The sequence below is a fragment of the Eublepharis macularius genome, chromosome 8, assembly GCF_028583425.1.
Source record: "Eublepharis macularius isolate TG4126 chromosome 8, MPM_Emac_v1.0, whole genome shotgun sequence".
NCBI classification, from domain to species: Eukaryota; Metazoa; Chordata; class Lepidosauria; order Squamata; family Eublepharidae; genus Eublepharis; species Eublepharis macularius.
The window spans coordinates 92,561,635-92,584,489 of NC_072797.1; the positions used below are offsets into that span (position 1 = coordinate 92,561,635).

The 22,855-nt window shown below is 42.2% G+C and overlaps 1 protein-coding gene across 1 annotated transcript in view; it reads left to right on the forward strand.

The window, feature by feature from the left end:
- Window positions 1–22,855, forward strand: part of FRMD3 (FERM domain containing 3) — a 168,685-nt gene continuing 145,830 nt past the window's right edge. Inside the window, exon 1 of the mRNA XM_054987254.1 lies at window positions 1–367. Coding sequence (XP_054843229.1) covers window positions 218–367 — 150 coding nt within the window. The 5' untranslated portion in view covers window positions 1–217. The remainder of the gene's footprint in view (window positions 368–22,855) is intronic.

A 22,855-nucleotide genomic window follows, 5' to 3' on the forward strand; every position in this document is an offset into this window, starting at 1 on the left:
CGGCTAGGAGAGCAGCAGCCGCCGCCGCCGCCGCCTCCACGGCAGCATGATGTTCGCCCAGCAACAGCAGCGGGAGCCGCCGCCACCCCCTCGAGGCTGAATCGCCTGCCGCCTCGTAAGGCGGCTGCCGGGTCACTCTTTTGCTTTCTCCTGACCTCCCGGCGAGGTGGGCCGTGGCAGCCGGGCTGGTCGTCGGCCCCCTTCAGGACTGCGGTGCATGTTCTCTCCCTGCGAGTGCGTGAGGCGAGGCGGCAGGAGGACGGTGAAAATGATCCGGTTCCGGAGCTCGAGCATCAGGTCTTTGAGCCAGGAGATGAAATGCACCATTCGGTTGCTGGACGACTCCGAGATCTCCTGCCACATCCAGGTGCGTCTGTCCAGCGGGGTGGCCAGCCGTTCCCTCCCTAGACGTCGTTTCCCTTTGATGGTAAAGCCCCCCTTCCGCCCCCCCAAAGGATGCTGCCCGCTTGGCGCGCCCCAGTCCCCGCCAATGTGCTTCCTGTGCGTGCATTGGCATCCCTGCTGTATTTGCGCCAGCACTTTCGCGTCCTGATCTGTCCATCTGCCCATCTCTCAAACGCGAGCACACACATTCTGCCCAGCGCGCTCACTGTTGGGGCGAAGTTGTTTACAGGCGAAGAGTGGGTCTAGGCAAGGCAGGATGGTTATCACAAGGTGCGTGTATGGAGGGCGGGTGTTTAAAGCTGATGTAAAGCTTGCAAAGGGAGTGCTGGAAACCAAGAAAGTTCACTAAAAGGGCCTGGCGCAACAAATGCACCGCTGCTGCGCATTAGTTGGTGTGAGATCCAGGTGGCATTTTTCAAAAAAGCCTTTCTGTGTTACAGATATCATACGTTTCACTTTGCAAGATAGTGTTGCTAGGAAAATGGGATTCTTTCCTAGCTAAGGAAGCCATTGTGATTGGGAGCGCAGTCTACTATTGGTTAGTGCCTATGAGATCAGTGGCACCAGAGAGAACTTTCTCTCAGTATGCCCATAGCATTGGTAGTTTTCTTTTATGATATATGGAGCTTTCATATATCAAATTGGATTTTGTTCCATCTAGACCAGTGTGAATGATTTGCAGTGCCAGAGACAATCTTAGAGATAGCCAGGATTTTCTTTCCTTTAAAGATGAGCATTTCTTTTCTATATAATTTAAGTGCATGAACACTTATGTAGCCATTTAATAGTGGGAAAGGTGGGGATTAAACACTACAGACTGAAGTGTTCTTCTAAACATTAAAACAAAATCAAATCTTAACACTGAAAACAAGCCACAAGCTTACTGTCGACTGTGATGGATTCTTGCAGTTTTCCCTTCTCTTTTCAGTGAATTTGTGGAACAAATTCCATAATACTGCTATGGAAAGTAGAATTCCAAGAAGCTGATTGAGTGTTTGATGTGAAGGAGGCTTATGTATTTCCTAAGCTTTTTGTGCCACTGACCTCGCCCAGTTGTGAGGAAGGATTGGGTGATTGTCTTGCTGCGTGCAGGCAGCTTTAGGAAGACTCTCAGTATCCACATGTGGTATAAGTAGGCATTTTAATATTAATAATTTGTCTTGCCTTTCTTACTTTACGTTTTGTATAGTTATGTTGATTGAGAAGGCTGGCAGTGTTATGCAGCAGCCCTTTCACCTGCCTGTTATTTTCACTATTTAGGACTATCCAGCATCTGAATGAGGAGCTAAGAGCACCCTCTGGCAGCTTTACTGCAGCTTTTACTGTGTTCAGCAACTGAACAATATGTGCATAGTTTGGGTGGTTTAAACAAAATAATAATTAGAATTGTCATCCAGTCAAATATTTTACAGTTGATAAATGATCTGCAGCTTAACAGACGAGCCGATTAATTAATTGATTAAATTTTAAAATTAATGTCCCTGTTATCCATGCCTTTATAATAGGTCCCAATTTTGAGATGTTGAAAGAAGTGCAGTTAATAAAGGCTATCACAAAAGGCTGTCTTTAATATTTTAATTTTAGTTTTCTCTTACAGTAACATACAGGAACAAAAATATCCTGAACAAATAAATTATTCACTTATTAATACCTATGACCTATTAATCAACAAAAACTATAGTTGATTAATTTGCCAAATTAAATGGGAAAAGCTTTTAGTTTGAAGAAATAATGTGTATTAATTGTATACTCCCAAGAATATTTGTTAAACTGTGTTGTGTTTAAATGCCACTTAGGCGATAAAATTAAGGAGTTAGTATCATTTCCTCCTTTGTTTTTAACTGGCAAGAATTTCGTTCAAGTATATTGACATGTTAATAAAACCTCAGTGATTTTTGTCTTGAGGGTTTGTAGTAAACTTCATGAAATATAGGTTGCATTTTATTCCCCAAGGGTGGAGGACGTTAGAGCTTCAGTGAACCAGCATGCTCTTCACAGAAGCATTTGACTATGTAGTTCTTTCTGTATGATGGTAGTAAGAAACTGCTTTTCCTGTCCTAAGAAAACTTTCATATAATACGTGTGTCTTATAGAAATGATGTTCAGGTAGATCTCCAAAGGAAATGTACATAAAATAGTTAGGTAAATATGTTGATGTATAGTTCATTTATTATGCTAAATCAGTAGAATGCATATTTTTAAGGCTGTTAGAACTAGAAAGTTGAAACAGAACCAGTATATTTATGCTACTGAAGAAAGTAATTTGAAATAAACTATTTTTCTTTTATTGCTCCTAGAAGTTATGAAATGCCAAATAGTTAAAAAAATAGATATATTATTCTAACTTTTTCCATGCAAGTTAATGCCAACATCTAAACACAGATTTTTTCATTAGGCAAAATAGAAATAATCTGACTTTATAGATAGTGACTCTGGTTATGGGTACAGTAATTTCACACACTGAACAACTTAGGAGGAAGGATAATAGTTGTATTGATCTAAGAAGCTGATGCAAAAACATATGCGTGATCCTGCTCTTTGCTTGTGGAGCAGGGCATTCATTGCAAGGGAGGCATGTGGAGCGGGTTGTGTTGCCCGGGAGGCCTGCTAACTCAGTATACACTGCAAGGTAGGGTTGCCAGCTCTAAGTTGGGAAATTCCTGGAGATCTGGAGGGTGAAACCTGGAGAAAGTGGGGTTTGGGAAGGACCTTGGCATGGCATAATTCCATACAGTCCACCCCCAAAAGTAGCCATTTCCTCCAGGTGAGCTGATCTCTGTGGCCTGGAGACCAGTTGTAATTCCAGGAGATCTCCAGCCACTACCTGGAGGCTGGCAACTCTACTGCAAGGTGATGAAGTCAGTGGCAGAGTCTAGGCAAACAGGCCAATGTATCTCTACAGCATCACTCCACAGCATCTGATAAGTGAACAAGGCTTCCTTGATCCTCTTGGATACTGTTTGGCCATCCAGGCCTAGCAATGGCCCTCCCTTCACATACTTTAATTTGGACCTCTGTGCTCCAGCTCTGTGGATCTGTTGTGTTTTTCAGGCAGCAGCAAGTGGAAGCAGGGGGTCCTTGCCTTGCTATACCAAGCCTGCTCAGGCATGGTAATATATGCATATGATGTGGTATCAGGTGTGCTTCTACGTGATTTTTCTACATTTGGGGCTAGATTAAGGTACATTGCTGGTCATACATGATGTGCCTCCTGTTCCATCCATTACATGTGCCAGATAGTATGCAAATCATGCTCATAGTGTTATGAAGTCTGTGCTAATCTAATGGAAGAGAATGAATGTGTGTGATCTCCAAACAATTTGCATCAGTTTTACTTAATTTTAAAACAGTTCAGGTTTATTCCTACAGTCAGAACAGCTTAAATTCAGATTGGATTTCATGAGAGTTTCGCATCACTTTTCTGTAGTTGCTTTACACATTACTTTTCTCTCCCTCTGACTAACGCATACACGCTTTTTGCATATTATTTGTGTTTACTCTCTTGGGCTCCTCCCCCGCAAGGCCAGACCTCTCTCCCTTCTGCTGTTTGTGGAGACAGGGATGGACTTTGGGAATCTTGCACTGGGGATGGGATGATGGCCTCGGGAACAGTTTCTTTGGTCCTGGAGGCCATCATTCCACTCTGGGGGCTGTCATCTCGGCACCGGAGCACGTCTCTCAAGATCCACCCCACATTCCCCTCGCATCTTTTTGATGCAGTGATGTATTTCAGTGGAGCTGCTGCAAGTTGATGGGCATTCATATCCAGTGGGCCTTCTAGCTTCTCTTGTTTCCAGTGGGCATTCCTGTCATTTGTTACAGGACCCGCCCCTGCACTTGCCTCTAAGGAACTGCCTCTCCAAGAGTTGGGGGACTGATTCTGGGTGCCGGGGGCTGTGGGTGCAATCTTTGCCGGGTCCTGCTGCCTTTCTGGTCTATCTTTCCAAGGAGAGGGTGCATGTTTCTCGGAGTGGTGGCAGCAGGGGGGAGGAGTTTTTAAACAAGTGGTGCTTCAGCTGCCAGCCTGGTCCTTGTCAGGGATGGGGGATGGGTGACTGGGTGGGTGGGCATGCTGTCTGCACCTTTAGTGTAATGCTTCTCCACAAGGTGGGGCTCCTCTTGAAGCAGACACCTCTGTTGGGGTGTGGCAAGCCCAATCGCTGGGGTCTTTCTGCCCTGTGCACCCACTCTTTACAAGGCAGGGGAGTAGCATTAGCAGCTGACAACAGCAAACGTGGCATGGTCTGCAGACTGGCTATGCCTTTCCCTGCCACTCATAGTGCTGTCAACTGCAGCTGCCCTGCGATTGGGGGATTCTGTTGGCATTGCCAGGATGACTAGGGAGCATTCCTTCCTGGTCGCACCTTGCTGTGCTTGGCCACCAGCGCAGCTTTCCCAGCAAAGTCCTTAGGGGGCGGACTGGCAATGCCACAGTTATGGCAGTGCATGGCCAGTGGCCGAGTGGGCCTCAGGATTGCACTGCCTATGTATTTTGCATGCTGCTCATTATTTCTATTAAATAGTCCTTCCTTCTTTTTATTAGGTTGCATTTATTTACTCCTTGGTACTGAATGAGATGGAAACTAGAGATGTGCAAAGTGAAACAAATGAGCCAGAAACACTCCTGAAATTTGTGCATTTATTTTGTTAAAACGGCATCTGGAATGGTAAACCCAATCCAGGAAACCAAGTTATAATGGTACTCTCCCACTAAAAGGTTTATATGTTTTATTTTGGTTCTTTGGTTCTTTTTTAGCGGAGATATCTGAGCAGCACTGGTCTATCTCCTCTACTCCATCAGGGCACTTGGACAGTCAATCAATCGAACTTGGTAAAAGCTCTGGAAGTCTTCAGTCATAGACTATAATCCTAAAGACACTTCCTTGGGAGTAAGCACTATTGAATAACACAGGCCTTATGTCCAAGTAGACTTATTTATGATTGCTTCCCCCTACATCCAGCATCTACCAAAATATTATTTAAAAGCAAATTCTCCACATCAAACTTAAATCAAGCCCCCTGTGAGCCACTGGCCTTCTCTTCCCTTGCCAAAATGACCCTGCTTACCCACAGCAAAAAGAAAACTTGTGGAAAAAACTCAGGTCTGTTTAGGGGTGGGCAGTGGTCAAACAATCATGCTGCCTGCCTGCCTGGACCTGGGCAGTGATTGGTGAGAACACCCCATTTTGCAGCAGAATGATGAGTGTCAGAGGCAAGGATTCAGATTCGTTCCTCATCAAAGGAACAAAAGTTGCAAAGCACAAGGAAACATGGCAGCAACAGCAGGATACAAAGGTAAATAATTTATTGGCACTGTCCTCGTGACTTAGAAAAAGAAAAAAATGAACCTAAAGCAGGATTTTTTAAAAAAGTGTCACTCTGTTGTGCTGATTGGAGCTCCCTCCTGCTTGGGTGCTGGCCATGGCCCCGCTACCACTTTGCCAGCCAGTTTCTTCGTGCCCCTGCTGATACTTGCCTTCTCTGGGGTCTGCTATTGTGTATATTGTGCTTGAGGAAAAATTCGATGGATCAGTTGTTTAGAGAGAGGTAGACTAATGGCTGATGCCGTTTCCGGTTAAGTGTAAAAACTGCTGCCCCAGAGCCTCACCCCCCCCCCCCAAAAAAGAACACTGTGTGTGTGGCTACCCAGCACTTGCTTAACCTTAATGCCATCTCCAAACATTCTTTGGGGTCTTTGTTGTGTGCGCTCAAACTCAGTGGGTTGGTGGTTTAGAGTGAAGACTGTGTTTTGTGAGATTTTGGTTCTGTTAAGCCAAAACAGCTACCCCAAAGAGCCTCAAAGGTTTCATTGCAAAGAACAGGGCTGAAACTCATAATAACCCCCCCCCCCAACAAATTAAATCTGAACCAGCCGTGTTCCACCTGGAAAAAAACAAAAATGCTACAGAGCTCATTTGGAAACCCTGGATTTGAAACATTTTTTTCAGTGTACACCCTAATGGAAACCCCCAACCTTTTCTGTCCTGCTGTGAAGCACCAGAAGGTTATTTTAAGCATCTAAGACCATTCATGTTCCTCATATAAATCCATTGGCCTCTGTGAAGTCATTTTAGGCTTCTTCTTGATATTCTGTCGTAGAAGAAAACACTTGTGCTCGAGGAGATGCTTGTTCTCATAACTCTAGATACATCTGTTCCATCTGGCCAAATTCTCCGCTGATTGTGCTATGCAGCATCATGGATGGGCATGTGTTCACTAATGCACTGCCAAGAGAGTCAGAGAATGTGGAATTTGCCTCAAGATTTGCAGAGCATCAAGAAACAGGAGTTTCTCTGAGACAATGTCTGTAAATCATAGTTCTTTAATAATGGAATGCTAGAGTGATGATTTCATGACTTAAATGAGTGAGTGCACATGATGCTGTTTAATGCAGCATGAGTGGAAAAATAAAATAGTATCTAAATATAGGACTTCGAACCATGTTTTTCAGCTGTACGTGCTTGACATTGCATAAGACTGCGAGCAAAGTCATGTTTATTCACATGAACTGACAATTTAGCCTTTGGGGTTCTGGAAGCCAGGAAGGAGCACATTTACTGAAAAGTTAATAAAAATTGACTGGCTGGCCCCCCAGTGCAAACTCTAAATTAAATATACGTATGTGTGTGCTACTTAGATCTGTGGGCAACTAAATATAGACAACAGTTACTTTCGCGGTCATGAAGTCAATTGAAGAAAGAGGAAGCACACAGTACTTATAAAGTCTAATATTATATTATGAAGTCTAGTATTATATTATGTAGTGTTCTTTAGCTCCTGAAATACCCAGATTGCTTTAAGATGCTTTTAAAAGCACCTGCAGCATCTAGGTATATGTCATACTTTTAAATTTTGATTTGACAGTCCCAACAAAAATCACCATCAGGTGCTCCTTTACCACTCTCTGTAAAATGCTGTATGCATAAAACATGTAAATTGCCTCTTATTTGTATCCACACACACACTGCTGGCTGGATTATTTTTCAAACAGTAGCAATAGTTTGTCTTTCCTCCACGTACATTTTATGGTGTTCCTGTGAAAGTAACACTAGCAGTGGAATGTTAATGTTTTTAAAAATTGCTTTTCAGTCATCCAGAAGTGATGAGGATTCCCTTTGTGGAATATGAGGTCATTATTGAGTAGTCTGAAGAATGCTTAATATGAGTCATGCAATTACAGATTCTAGCCAGCTGATTAATTGGCAAGAGTACAGTCAGCTAGGTCGTCAAGGGGCCAAGGGTTAGGTTTGGAACTCCAGTGTCCAAAATTCAGTATGTTCTTTATTTCAGCCTTGAGACTTAATGATTAAAAATTAGGTAAACAGTATGAGTTGCAGCAGAAAGAATCAAGACTCGAGGGCAAATTAATGACATTTATTTCCCAGTTTTTTATTTACTTCTTAAGCCTCTTTGGGATTGAGTTTACTTTGGAGCATCATTGAGTAAAACTGCAATGGCACAGCAGAAAGGTAGACAAGTAGAATGAAAAATAACCTAAAATTATAATGGGTACAGTCTGTAACATGCAGACCCTTTGTAAAAGATGGTCGACCTGCTTCACTGAATATAAAGCAATAGATTGCAGTGCAGGTTTAAAGGACAGTAGTAAAGGATGGTAGCTTAAACCAAGACTGGGTTTTAGAGCCCTATCTTTTGGTTGATATATGGTGTATGCAAGTATAGGAATTGTGGAAAAGCAAGATTTACTCATTCTACTTTGTATTAAAAATACATTCCTTTACTAATTAGTTACACTGCTGTATGCATCTTAATTCATATGCCGAGGACACTGGATTAGAAATATGTTCATGAAAGCTAGAGAAAAGCTATTTATTTTATCACATTTGCATCCAGCCCTTCTTCCAAGGACTAAGGGAGGCATAAACGGGGACATAATGGATCTCATGTCTTTCCTTTGGTATTAATGAACAGGGAGGAAGTGATACTGGTTTGGCACTGTTCTGTCGATGTGGTGCTATGCTGCCAACATCTCTGTAAGTCTAGGGGAGTGCACCAAGAAAGTTTCTGTTTCCATTTTGCTTCCAGAATAATTCCATTTCATTACTAGATTGTTCTGGTTCGGCTAGTACCAGCTTGGAACTGATCCATTTGTTTTTTTTCATTTTCATGACTTTTCAGTCCATTGTGCATGCGTCAGCTGCACGTGTACAAATGCATGCTGTTCTTTTCAATGGGGGAGTGGGAAAATGAGGCTCTGTGGCATCTGTTTTCGTGCTTAACCAAAAACAGCATCAACCATCAGTCCCCCTCCTAGTCTAGCCAACTGATCCACTGAGTTGTCCTTAAGCATAATAACACACACACACATCAACAGACCTGAAGGTGAGTGTTGGTAGATGGAGCAGTGGCAGCAGGGTGCAATGCAGCAACATTAAAAACAATCCTGCTTCATGTTCATTTTTTCTTTTTCTATAGTGACAGTAACTTATTATGCAGGCAGGCAAAATGATTGGTTGAATCCCCACCCCGCCCAAACAGACCTATGTGTTTCCCATAAGTTTTCCTTTTGCTGTAGGGGGAGGCAGGATGGTTTTTGAAAGGGGAGAGTAGGTACATATTTGCCATTTGACTCAGGAAAAGGAAGAGTCCTGAAAGACTATGGAAACAGTCCTAAACAGGTCTACTCAGATGTAAGACCAATGTTATTCAATAGTGCTTACTCTCAAGGAAGTGTCTTTTGAATTGCAGCCTATGATTGACGACTCCCTTCCAAATGTTGATAGGAGGGGAGGGGAGGGTCTCCCTTTGCAAGAACCCAATTGATAAGGAGGGAGAGAATGCCATTTCCTGGGTAGCAAGGGGGTGGGAGGTGAGGAGATGCACTTACGTGTATTGTGCTCATTCCCTCTTCCTGCTTACAGAGGTAATTAAATAACATATAGTCTCTCTCCCCTTGGGATCTGAATGGTGAATGCTGTTGGAAGGGACAAAACGAAACACACAAACTTTTTGACAGTAGGGACTCATTACAATTTAGTTTCCAGGATTTGATTCAGTGTTCTGGAACCTGCTTTAACGAGCTGAACCTGTGAGTTCTATGTGTATTTTCGGCTCATTTTTTCTGTTTCCATATCCCTATATAAGACCTTGTCTGCACTGCACACACTTAATGCTAGCGACTGTTGAGGGAGAAAAGCTTGGTAGGACGATGCATAAAGTAGGTACCAGGAAAGAAGGTTAACATGATATGCTGACATGTCAACATCCCTGCCATTGCCAATTATATGCCCTTGCTGGAATTGTGGGGGCATGGGCCAGTGTAATTCTAGCACTAGCACAGAATTGACACAGCAGACTGCTGGTCATACCTTGAGTGTTAGGGCTTATTTGCCATACTAAACTATCCAGAGCTGGGGCTTAGGGTGGCGTTATAAAAACACTTACCTTTCAAAACAATTATCTGTTTTGCTGACCGCTACTTTAACAAAGGAAATTAGTTCATATCAAGAAAATAATTGATCTAATACGAATACAGAAATGGTCCCTGGAATTGTGCCACAGTTGCTATTAAATGACAACCTGAATTTAGTTTCCCTTTACTCAGTATTAGATGCAGCAACTAAAGCATCTATGTTACATCCTATTATTCAGAGAGGAATGAGGCCAGGCATTTTTGGTAGTATCCCTACTTTCTGCAGTTCCCTGCTAAAAGAGATCCTCCTTGTCCACAATATTTTCCCTTTTGCTGTGGGGTTCCAGAGAGTGCAATCTTATCCCTCATATTATTCGACCCTTATGTCATTGGATGTCATCAGTATACAGATGGCACCCAGGTCTATATCTATCCAAATTCCCAGGTGATGCAGTATTGGTTTTAAATCACTGCCTGACAGCTGTAGTCAGTTGGCTGAAAATGAACAAATTGAACCCAGACAAGATGGAAATGATGCTGGTTGGGAAGACAAAGATATTGAAGGACATTGTGCTCCCCACTTTTAATGGGGTTCACCTGACCCTTGCAGACTTGGTTAAGAGCCTGGGGATTATACTGGATCCATTAGTGCTGCTAGAGATCCAAGGTAATGCAGTTACCTGAAAAAGTCAGGAAAGTTCCTACTCACATGGTTTCTGCAAACTGTGCACACTGAATTATTCAGGAGGGCTTTCTTACTCAGGTATTAGGGCTGTGCTGTAAGGAAAGGGTTCAAAGAGATGCTTCAATAAAGAGAGAGGTGCTGTAGACTATACTACTGTACACTGTTACTGTCATTTGTTATGTTATGTCAAATTGCTTATGTTTTGTTTCAATGTTTGTTTCAGCTCTGTATCAAGATTTCTGCTTGCTTTCAAATTTCTGCAACCTCTATTCTGTTGTATTGTTTATTGAGTGCCCCAGCTGTTGATTATATTGAATTACACTGTGTAATCCAGCGTGTGTCAGATAAAGATGCATATTGTCTTTCTACTTGTTCAACTTCTATGCTGAGTATATCATAAGGAAAGCTGGATTAGATCTAGAAGAAGGTGGAGTGAAAATTGGTGGAAGGAACATTAACAATTTGAGATATGCAGATGACACCACATTACTGGCAGAAAATAGTGAAGACTTGAAACAACTACTGATGAAGGTTAAAGGAGAAAGAGCCAAAGCAGGATTACAGCTGAACATCAAGCAGGAAAAAGTAATGACTACTGAGGAATTACATAATTTTAAATTTGACAATGAGGAAAATGAAATTGTTCAAGATTTTCTATTCCTTGGCTCAATCATCAACCAAAAGGGAGAGAGTAATGAAGAAATCAGAAGAAGATTGAGACTTGGAAGACCAGCTGTGAGGAAGCTAGATAAGATCCCTAAAGATAAAGAGGTCTCTCTGGAAATCAAGATGAATATAATCCAAACTATGATATTCCCCATTCCTATATATGGATGTGAAAGTTGGACAGTGAAGAAAATGGATTAATTTGAAATGTGATGCTGGAGAAGAGTTTTGCGGATATCATGGACAGCCAAAAAGACAAATAAGTGGGGGGTACTAGATCAAATCAAGCCTGAATTCTCCCTAGAAGCTAAAATGACAAAACCGATGCTATTGTACTTGTGCTATTCTGCTGTTGTCACATCATGAAAAGACAAGATTCTCTGGAAAAGTCAATAATGCTAGGAAAAGTGGAAGGCAGTAGGAAAAGAGGAAGACCCAAAATGAGATGGCTCAATAAAAGAAGCCACGTCCTCCAGTTTGCAGGATCTGAGCAAGTCTGTTAATGATGGGACATTTTGGAGGTCTCTCATTCATAGAATCGCCATAGGTCAGAGGCAGCTTGACAGCACATAACATACACACAGTGAGTAAGGCAGACTACAAATAACATAAAAATAAATAAAATAAGGAAAGAATAAAAACATTATAGCTCACATCAGCTATTTCTTTGAGAATATTTAATTTATTCTTCTCCATAAGTAATCAACCTTGATATTGCCAGTATTGATCTAGCAAACCTTAACTGTTCCTACTGGAAAACAACACTGTGTGTGTGTGTTTGTGTGTGTGTGAGACAGAGAGAGAATGTGGTTCTATATGATGAGATTCTGTTCCATAAAGATAGACCACTATGAATTTTCCATGGCTACACTGTTATTTATTTATTTACATTATTTGTAGCCCACCTTTCTCACTAAGATTCAAGATGAATTAAACAGTGTAAATCAATACAATCAACAGAGCATAAGAAATTCTAAACCTGGTATATTAAAAAATGCATAGACTGCCCAGTAGGATCACGCTTAACAACAAACAGTACAAAATAGTATAGTCCCTGTCCTTTTATCAACACATCTCTTTGCAACCACTTCTTTACAGTACAGCCCTCTTATCAAAAAGGCCCTCTTGAATAATTTGGGTTTGTATGGTTTGAGGAAAGCTAGGAGAGTGGGAGCTTTCCTGACCTCTTCAGGTAGGTCATTCCATAAGGTATGGGCCACCATACCATAGAGCTTCCTTCTGCCATTTCTAGGTTGTACCCAGAAGTACATTAGTGATGTCAGTGATGTAGCTGATATTACATGTCCCCTTGTCTCAGCATCTTGCCAGAGGCTTGGCATGGCAACTCTATCCAGTGCTGTAGCTCCAGTCCAATTTACTCTCCTGGTGATCACTATATAAATAAGTCAAAAGTTATACAAGTTTTTGCATTGTTGGACTAAAACTTTTATTTTCTTGATCACATTCAACACTGACAATATGTTAATGTCTTTAAAGCATAATTAGGTGTTGTATCATGAGTGGTTGTATCTTTTGGAGCCAGATGGATCCGGATGGCTTTCTGATGACTGTAGGAGATTTTCCTTTTAATATATTTCGTGCTCCTGTTCATGCATCCTTGACCTCTGGAATGAGGAAATGCCCCAGGAGGTTGACATGATCACTCCCAGGCAGCCCCTCTCAAGGTTTATTGAGGGGCTGTGGATGATGAAAAGGCAAGGGAGATGTCTAGAGCAACAGTGGAGGAAGACTTGGGATGAATCCAATAAGATATGGGTAAAATATTATTTTAAAGTGTATGTTGTGGTAGCAGAGATAGCAAAGAAACAACTCTTTTCTGTCACCATTGCATCTGCACCGTGTAGGCCAGCAGAATTGTCAGGTGGTCAGAGACCTGTTGGGATCTGGCCTGCAGGAGGCGTTGGATTGCTCGGTTGCTCACTGTGACTATTTTGCTCAGCTCTTTGCAGATAAAACCTCTTGTATCCATTCCAGCTTGGACTCTACATTAGCAGTGACATAGATGATGCCAGGGCACCAACTTGTCACGTTATATGGGATACCTTTTAGTTTATTCAGTCTGAGGATGTGGACAGGATGCTTGGAATTTTGAGGCCTACCACTATATTAGGGCTGCCATCCCCCAATGGCGGTGGAGGATCCTCTGCACCCAGCCTTTACCCCTTGCCACTGCTTACCTGGGTGGCAGGGGGGAAAGGCATGGGGAATGGGCCAGGAAGGCAAGGGACCTCCTGGGCAAGCGCTCAGCAGGCACGCTCCCCAGTGGGCACGATGATGTTACTTCCTCAAGTAAAGTCATTGTGCCTGGCAGTGGTCATACTCTCATACTTTGCAGGGGTCAATTTTGTCCCCCAACAGGCTGAATTAGCCTCACACAAAGAGTAGGAGCATGTCCACTGCTGGCACAATGACATCATTTTCTGGAGGTGATGTCATCATGCTGGGACTGTGTGTGATCAGATGCTTAATTGCATTGCCACCATCTTTCTTCCCTCCTCCTCCTTATTCCAACCGAAGACGCTGCATGACGAGGAGGAGGAGGAAGTTAAGGGAGAAGGAGGATGCAGGAAGGAGGAGTAGGGAGGCGGTGGTGTCAACTAGAAAATGGGAGATTTTAAAACATGCTGGATCAAAAGCAAACAGTTCGGGTGTAAGCCGGATCGAAGGGCAAAAAGAGGGGAGAGGGAAGTGGAAGCTGCACAAAACTGATGCTCTGCAATGGTGACTCACTGATTATGACCATGGACACGTGCAACTGTGACTACACCGGTTACGTGACATGTGCACAAACTAGGCTACAGCACACGTGTTCATCCTGGGTAAAATAGACATGAGCAGGTAGGAACAGACAAGATTCTAGACACTCATAGCCTCGTGTAATTTGTCTCGTCTAATTCAGCTCTGAGTTCAGCCATTTTTACCCCAAACCTGGCTTTGTGCTGACAATTTCCTTACAGACATCACTCCTGGAAGTGATGTCATTGGACTCCACCAGGAGTGTGCTCCCTGCAGGCTTGCCTGGGAAATATTTTGTATCCCAGGCCCATTCTCCATGCCTTCGCCCCCCCGTTGGCCAGGTAAGTGGTGGTGTGCGGCAGAAGCTGGGAGTAGGAGATCCCCTGCCCTCACTTGAGAACTGGCAGCCCTAAATGAAATTGTTATACTTCTGTATGTAGCATAGTTACATTTCCCTAGATTTGTTGGAATATTGTATGAAGCACAGCATAGACAATTTCTTCATTGATTTTCTCCTATTTCTAGTGTTATAAACAATGTTATTACCTCCATTCTCCATGCTAGAAGAATACCTTCAGATCATTTTGGATGCTACCTCTCTTCCCCTTGCAGTGAAGTTGTTCCCTAAATGATTCATGCTATTTTTTGTTCTTCTCAGCTTACTTGAAAATGCAAACCTTGCTTCCTTTCTTAAAACAGGGCTGTGTAATCATCTTTTAATGCTTCAGATATAACACCTATTCTGACCTCCCAATTTCCCATTACTTCTCATTTTGTGCTGAACAAAAGAAAGTATAATTGAATGAGAGAACCAGTAAAAATAGAAATGGACACTCAAAAACCTCGTTAATTATATTAGTGATGATTTGATATTGAAGGGAAAGTGTATATTAATTTATTATACGTGTCTCACTTTTCTTCCATGGTGTTTAGGATAGTGTTAATTTTTTCTCTAGTCCACATTTTCTCTAGTCCACATTTTCTCTAGTCCACATTTCAAAACTACCTTGTGAAATAGGTTGGCTGACAGATAGTAAGTGGCTTGAGGTCACCTTATGACCTTGACTGAGTTGCTTTATTAAAGATTTTAATTGTTCTGCAGAGTGTGTGTAGAATGGTTTAATTCCATTGCAAATGGCAATCCCACTGTATAACTATAGTGCAGTTTTTGAAGACATGGGATGCAGCTTATGAAGAAAGATGTAGTAAAAGAAAAATACCCATGTTCTGCCACTTAACTTGGCTTTCCTCTGTAAGATAGTTTAATAGTCATTATGTTTATGTTCCTAGGGCAGGCCTGCCCAATGATAGTCTACCCTCTTGAATAGGTTTGCCAGGTTGCCTGGAGCCCAAACCAGGGGTCTGGGAGGGTTGGGGGGAGGCGTGCATCTCAGAAGTATTTATGTCATTCCTGGCACAACAAGGAAGCAAAAACCTCAGTGCAGGGCTGATATGATAAAAATCATCCCCCAGCACTAGATTTGAGGACAATTTTTATCAACTCAGCCCCGTGTGAGGGCCTTCACTTTCTTGTTGCGCCAGAAATTACATCATTCCTAGTGCAACAAGGAAGTGTTCCATGGGAGCACATTGCGAGGCTCTTGGGCTCATTTCCCGTGCCTTTTCCCCTGTTGGCCAGGTGAGTGTGAGGGGGTGGAGGCTGGGAGCAAGGGATCCTCTGTCCCCACTGAGAGAATGGGATCCCCATTCTTGAATGCAGTTAGTCAGCTAGGGTTGTCAGGTCCCCTAAACCTCCCAGCGGGAAGTTGTGTGATCCTCTTTGTGTGCATGCATAGCATGCACTCCCAACCTGCATGATGACATCACTTCCAGGAAGTGACATCATCATGCAGGCCACATGCTGCCCTGGGAGTGCCCCCACACTCCACAGTGGCTGGATTCTGGCCGAATCATCCCCAATCTGGCCTGATTTGGGCATGAATTGGCTTGAATCTGGCTGATGCGGCATGTAGAAGCACACTGTGCCACCTGGGAGCGTGCTCCAGGGGTGTGTTCTCCACCCCCTGCTGGCCAGGTAAGTGGGAGAAGAGGGTGGGGGCAGGGGATTCACAATCTATAGCCAGCCATATGAAGTGGCCCACCAGGAACAATAACAATGCCATCCTAACCGGAGTTACATTTTTCTAAATCATTTGAAGTCAATGGTTTTACAGGTTGTAATTGTGTTTAGATTACACCTATCTACCATTGCTGCTTTCCTGCCCCAGGGTATAACACCTTGTGTGTGTGTCTATGTGTGCATGTGTGTGTGTGTCTATGTGTGCATGTGTGCGTGTGTGTGTGTGTGTGTGTGTGTGTGTGTTAAGGGCTAGTTCATGATGCATGGCTTGTGGTGCTCTGCTTGATTCTTAGAATCATAAATTATGCTAGGGTTGCCAGCCTCCAGGTAGTAGCTGGAGATCTCCCGAAATTACAACTGGTCTCCAGGCCACAGAGATCAGTTCACCTAGAGAAAATGGCTACTTTAGGGGGTGGACTCTATGGAATTATGCCATGTCAGGGTCCTTTTCCTCCACAAACCCCACTTTCTCCAGGTTTCTCTAGGTTTCATCCCCCAGATCTCCAGGAATTTCCCAACTTGGAGCTGGCAACCCTAAATTATGCAGACTTTAAGTAGATGACAGTCTATAGTGATGGTGGCTTTAACAGTTACAAATGCGTTGACAAAAAAAAGCATACTTGCTTCATTTTTTTTCTTTTTCTCCTTTCTGTGCAATGGTGGAAATGGGAGATGGGTATTTTCTCCATAGTGAGATGTGTGAGTTCTAGATGTTCATTATGGGGGTGGTGGTTATCTGTGTGGTCATTTTCATATTACACAAGGAAATAAAAAAGGGGAAGCGTAAATAATTTGCATTTCTTTAACTGGTACTTTTGGTAATATCTGTACACAAACGTGATACTGCCACATGGAAAGCAGGCATTTAATGTAGGCAGTGCAGCATTTAAAATATACTTGCTGTGTGTGCCAGCTCATATGCATGCGGTATTAGCAGGCCAAGAGTACATCTGCTGTGGTATTAGAAGTACACATGTAAGAGCCTGCCAATATGGTAAACACCTCTTTAAATTAATGCTGGCAGTATGGAATGCCTACAGGTAAGTAAACAGTATCATTTTAAATTAAAGTCTGAAGCTACCCTAGTATTGTTTGCAGGATAACATATCTATACAAATATTAAACAGGTTAGATCTTGTTGTTTAATATTTGTATAGCTATTTTACATTGTGACATCTGATTTATGTCTCACACAGTTTTTATTATTCTAAACAATAAATTCTAAAGATAAGTGAACATGCTACACATTGAGGTCTGAAATGTTATAGTTAACATTCTGATTCTGAGCTACCTCTGGGACTTTTCTTGGGAAACACAGCTATCTATTTTGCCACATATCGGCAAACATTTTTTTGGTTAAGGTTGATTTCCAATATTAGTGTATAAAAATAATGGAAATATGATTTTAATACTCCCCCCCCCGTTGTTACCTGCCTTGGATTCTGACTGTGTCAGGTGAAAGGTGGGGTATAAAAATACCCTAAATAAATAAACACCGCTATGCCTTAATTGCCTAAACTGACATATCCTTACATAAAGCTAGTCACCACGCTTGGGCATAACTGATTTTGGCTTGTGAAAATCCTGTTCTGTTTTGACTGAAAAGCATAATTACTTCATTAGAACTTTTGTATTAATTTTTAGAAATAGCCTGATATTTTTACCTAAGAGAGAATATGGAAACTGCAGGGATTTTGAAAGATAGGTGTAATTAGTTTAAAGGTTTTTTTTGAAAAAAAATCAAACTGAACATAATAAAACCTCTGGAAAATAAGGGACAAAATGGTTAAGTGAAATGTGAAGTATAAATTGAATAGTAGCAGAGCATTTTTTTTTCCAAAAAGAAACCTCCTCACTTGTAGCTTCATATTAAGAGCAACAGAAGAATCATAGTTCAGGGGGTAAAGATGGACACCCACAGTATATTCTCTGTTTGCTGGATCCAGAGAGCTGTGAGTGGAGCTTCATTAGCAGAACATGTCTTTCCCTGCCTCCTGCAGTTCTTCCCTACACTACCTGTGGGAGTATAAATTAGAATTCAGAGAGGAAATTCACACAGATTACGGGTCTGTCTCCTCACACAAGGTCTGTCTCCTCACCAATCAGTTTATCTATCTACTGCATTTATACCCCACCTTGCTCCCCAGTGGAGAAGCAAAGTGACTTACATTGTTCTCCTCCATTATATCCTCACAACAGCCCTGTGTGGTAGGTTAGGATGGTAATGTGTGACTGGTACATAGAGTCTAAACAAGCTTCCATAGTACAGTGGGAATTTGTCTCCCAGATCATATTCTGACACTTTAACCATAACATCAGGATCCCCAGCCTTGGAAACCGTGATGGCACCCACCAACAGCTTTCCTGGTGACCACTAAGTGTTTTAAGAAAGTGGGTGGGGCAATGTGGGGATTTTGCCCAGCAGAACTTTTGATTGGCCATTTGAGATCAGATTGGCTGAGTAAATTAAAAAACAAAATGAAACATTGCTTTTGGCAGTAGGTGCCACCACAGCACGAAGATCTTCACTGCATGATTGAAGGTAAACTGTGTATGCAAGCAAATATCTTTAGACAATACGTTCATTTTAAAAGGCATCCTGTTGAGTTCAGGCATCCTTCTGCCTGAAGTGTTGAAGTGTTACTGTTAGAGTTATGTACAACCTCACTTTCTGACATTGTAATTGGCTCTTCCCCCTGTTGCAGCCATTTTGTGGTTGTGCCCACCAGCCTATGTCAGAATTCCAAAGATGCCTACATGCTCAAACAGTTTGGGCTTTATATACTGGCTCTTGACTTTTGCTTCTACAAGGTAATCTTACATGGTTTTATGTAATTCTGTTTTCCTTGTATTGTTATGGAATTTCATCTGAAAGTCTGGCCTGTATTACTTCTTGAAATAACTTTGTTTGTGATGAGCTGTCTTCTTGACCCTGAGTTAAACCAGTGGTTCATTTCACTCATAACCACCAGCCAGGCTGGCTGTAGACTTCTTATCCCTAGATTTAACCCTGAGTTTGTTCAGGCTTTGGAGTGTGTTCTGGCTCTGTTGCCCTTCCTTAAGCTTGGCTTGAAGAACTTGAAAAAAGTTAGAAGCAAACCTTTTTTATGAGTAGATGTGCATGTTACAGTACAGTTTGTTTATATACTTATTCCTCTTAGGGGAGAGTTTCAGTGCAACACATATAAGATATCTATTCAAGTATTTTAGGGGAACATGGGGAAAACTGAGTGTTTCCTAACCCCACACCTTACACTCTAGCCAGTTTCCCCCAGCACATTAAAAAAACCCACAAAATATTTAAAAGATCCTCACTTTCCAACATCCAGACTGTTCCCAGACCACCAGAGGTGTTAATTCTCTTATTAAAATCTCTAAATTATTTTGGTATCAGCACAGCAAAGAAATAATTTGGTAAATTTTAAAAACTGTGAATCCCCCAAACAAGGCAGAATTTTAGTTTGAAGGAACTCATGACATTTAAACTTGAAAGGAATAAAATATTTCTACAGCACAACAAATAGAAAATGCAATGTTCCATTCACAAATGACTTTCCACCCTGCCTACTGGAGGTAGGATACTTAATGGAATCCCTAAACCAAGATTTCAAGCCATAACATAGGATTTAAAAATGGCATTGGCCATATGTTAACTGGATTTTGGCAGCTCCGGGCAACTATTTGCTTTGCTAGGCCTCAGGAAGAAAGAATGGATCTTCAAAAAGATTAGCTTGACCTTTTAACAGAAAAAAAATGGCTACTATAAAAGGGTATCCACCGTTGACCAATAGTTGATAAGGCTTTGGAGATGTTGTAAAAGCAAGGCCTTGAAAAAAATCATAAGAAATTAGTAAAGCATGAATTATTTTATGTCTATAGTAAGGAAATATCTGCATGGCAACAGAATATCATGGAGAGGAGCAATTCCAAGAAAAGAAACAGTCAGGATCTAATACTTCTTCACAAGGAGTGATTAAGGAAAAAGGCATGGCTAATATCAAGGAATTTATTTATTTGTTTTATTTATATTGTACCTTTCTCTCCAATGGAGTCCTAAATTGGCATACACCATTCTCCTCTCCTCCATTTTATTCTCACAACAACTCTGTGAGATAGGTTAGGCTGAGAGGGTATGACTGGTCTAGGGATGCCAAGCCATCAGCCGGTATCCCTGGGAAGTTTAGGCGTGGGTCGGGAGGTGGAAATGCTGTTACCTTATGAATGATGTCATGTCCAGTTAAAAATCAAGCTGTGAGGTAAGAGCATCCTTGGGTATGGCCAGTGTTGCCTAACATGCTTCCCTCACATCTGGGTTTTGGGCTGCATGTAACAGCATGTGTTATGTGATTACACTTATAGACCTTTCTCCTGGTGATTGGGACAATGGGGGCAGAAGGGTGGGCTCATCAGTGGCAGACTTTCCTTCTGAAGTGGAAAGTCTATCAAGATTGCCCAGCAATCTTTCATGGCAGAGTGGGGAATCCAAAATAGGTCTCCAAATTTTAGACACTCCAATTGCTCACCGCACTAGCTCTCAAAATTAAGCATGCTCCCATACCAGGAGCTTGCAATGAGTTGTGGGGAGGGGGGGGCGGGGAGGGGAGGAGATTAAAAGGGGTTCAGATAAAATGGAATTTGTTTGAGTCAGACAAACTTCAAAAAAGTTTGTTAATGAAGTTGCTTTTGTCACATACTCTTATCAAAGTGAGCAGAAACTGATTTGCAGCCATGTCTGTGGAATCCACTCACCCTGTCTAAATTGTACCTCAGACCAATTCATGGTTTATACAGCAGACATGCTTGCTATTTATACAGTGGTGTTTGCTAGACAGTAAGTACTCTTTAAGTATGACAGGGAGAAATGTGCGACATACAGTGGACCATGGTTGTTGTGGGTTTTCCGGGCTGTATTGCCGTGGTCTTGGCATTGTAGTTCCTGACGTTTCGCCAGCAGCTGTGGCTGGCATCTTCAGAGGTGTAGCACCAAAAGACAGAGATCTCTCAGTGTCCAACAGTGGACCCCTACTAGGGATTCTAAGGTGATCCACCCTGACAGGTTTACAGACACACCTGTTTCTTTAACGGTTTACAGTGTTCACTTGGAGACATGAGGTGTATGCATAGCAAACACATCTGTGTAATATATGAATTTACCATTAATGATTGCAAGTTACTCATGTATAGTCATCTGAGGTTGATGTGTTGTGTCTTATTTCAGATATGTAACAGCAATACTTGGTAATCAGCTATTGACTGGTTATGCAGTCAACAGCGGATCTGTTAAACTGCCGATTTTCTTCATGAATCAGAATGTAATCTGTTCAGTATACACTTCACATGCAAGAGAATAGAAAAAAATGGTCATTGCTTGTAAAGGCATGAACTGTTAATAATATGTGGAGAATTTTGTTGTTCAGTGATACAAATATTTTTTCCCATTGGACTTGTCCACTCCCACAGTTTAGTTGGCTTGAAACAGTGGAATATCATCTTGTGAATGCCTTCCGATGTATGGGAATTTGCAAACTGTTGCAAGTCTGACACAGAGTGTTGCAGCGTGTTGTTTTGATGAGAAATCAGGTTGTGATAGTCTTATAAAGAACAGAGGAAATGGCTGCCAGTGGCTAGATACTTGTAGACCAGATATTTTAATGAAATGTTTATCATTTGATAATATTAATTATTTTATCATTGTGTTGTTCTTTTTTACATTTGAACACTAAGAACTGCTGGGCTTTTTATTGTTTTGCCTCCTTGTTTGCATTCTTCCAAAGAATTTGTACATGGATTTTATTGGGGTTACAGATGTATTTCAGTTCACTTTTATGGCATTTTATCAGCAGTCTAGTAAAAAAGAAAAGTAAATAACATTTGTTACGGCCAGCAATAGTAAATTATAAATATGCAGACATTGTAAGTATGAAGACATTGTGGGAGGAGCCCACTGTAAAAAAAAGGAAGGACAAATAATCTGTTAGAAGGCAAATCCCCTTATCACATATAGAGAACAGCAGAGAACAAAGATACTGGCAGAAAAGATGAATCCAGATGACTCAGACAAATGATCCCAGTTACAAACTCCACTGTATGCATAATCCTTTCATAGATGGTACTTGAAAATTTACAGGACCCTCAAACCATGGATGTAATGTCAAAGCCCCTACACACTTTATTTTCTGTTCTTTATTTTCTGCTAGGCTTGCCAGGTGTCCAGCTTTCACCCATTATTTTGAGGGACTGTCCGGGAAAATGTTTTCCAAAAACTAGACAGCTGGGCCCTCCCCTTTCCCTCTCACCTCTCACTTCCTCTGGTTGCGGGGCGCTACCATGGGCCCACAGAAACGGGCAGTCAGCCCGGGTGCCCAGGCAGCCTCCTGCAGCCATGTAACACCACTACCAGCCCAGAGAATCTGCCAGCCAGCCTGGGTGGCCTCCTGTGGATGTACGGTGCTGGTGGGAGTGGCCAACCAGTGCAGGCACTCAGCCAGCCTCCAGCTGTGCTGCACCACCTGGGAGTGGCTGGCCAGTCGCCTGACCATCTGCACAGTCTGGGAGCGGCCAACTGGCTGACCACCTCTGTGGCGCTGCCCAGGAGTGACTTGAAGTGGGGTGGCACGCCGGAGGTGGGGCAGGGCGGAAATACTGCTTTTTTAAATGGATGAGTTTCACTCCCCTCTCTCCTTGGGGTTCGGTATTTCTCTGGACCCCATCTGGCAACCCTGTTAATAGTCAGTGTTACAGCCAGATTGAAGAAGTGTGAGGCAAGAAGTGCCTTGCAGTGAAATCCTAAGCAGAGTGACTCCATTGAAATCACTGAAATCTTACTCCATTGAAATTACTGTTGATTTAAATGTTTGTTGGATTTTCAAGTATAGGATAGATTCCATTG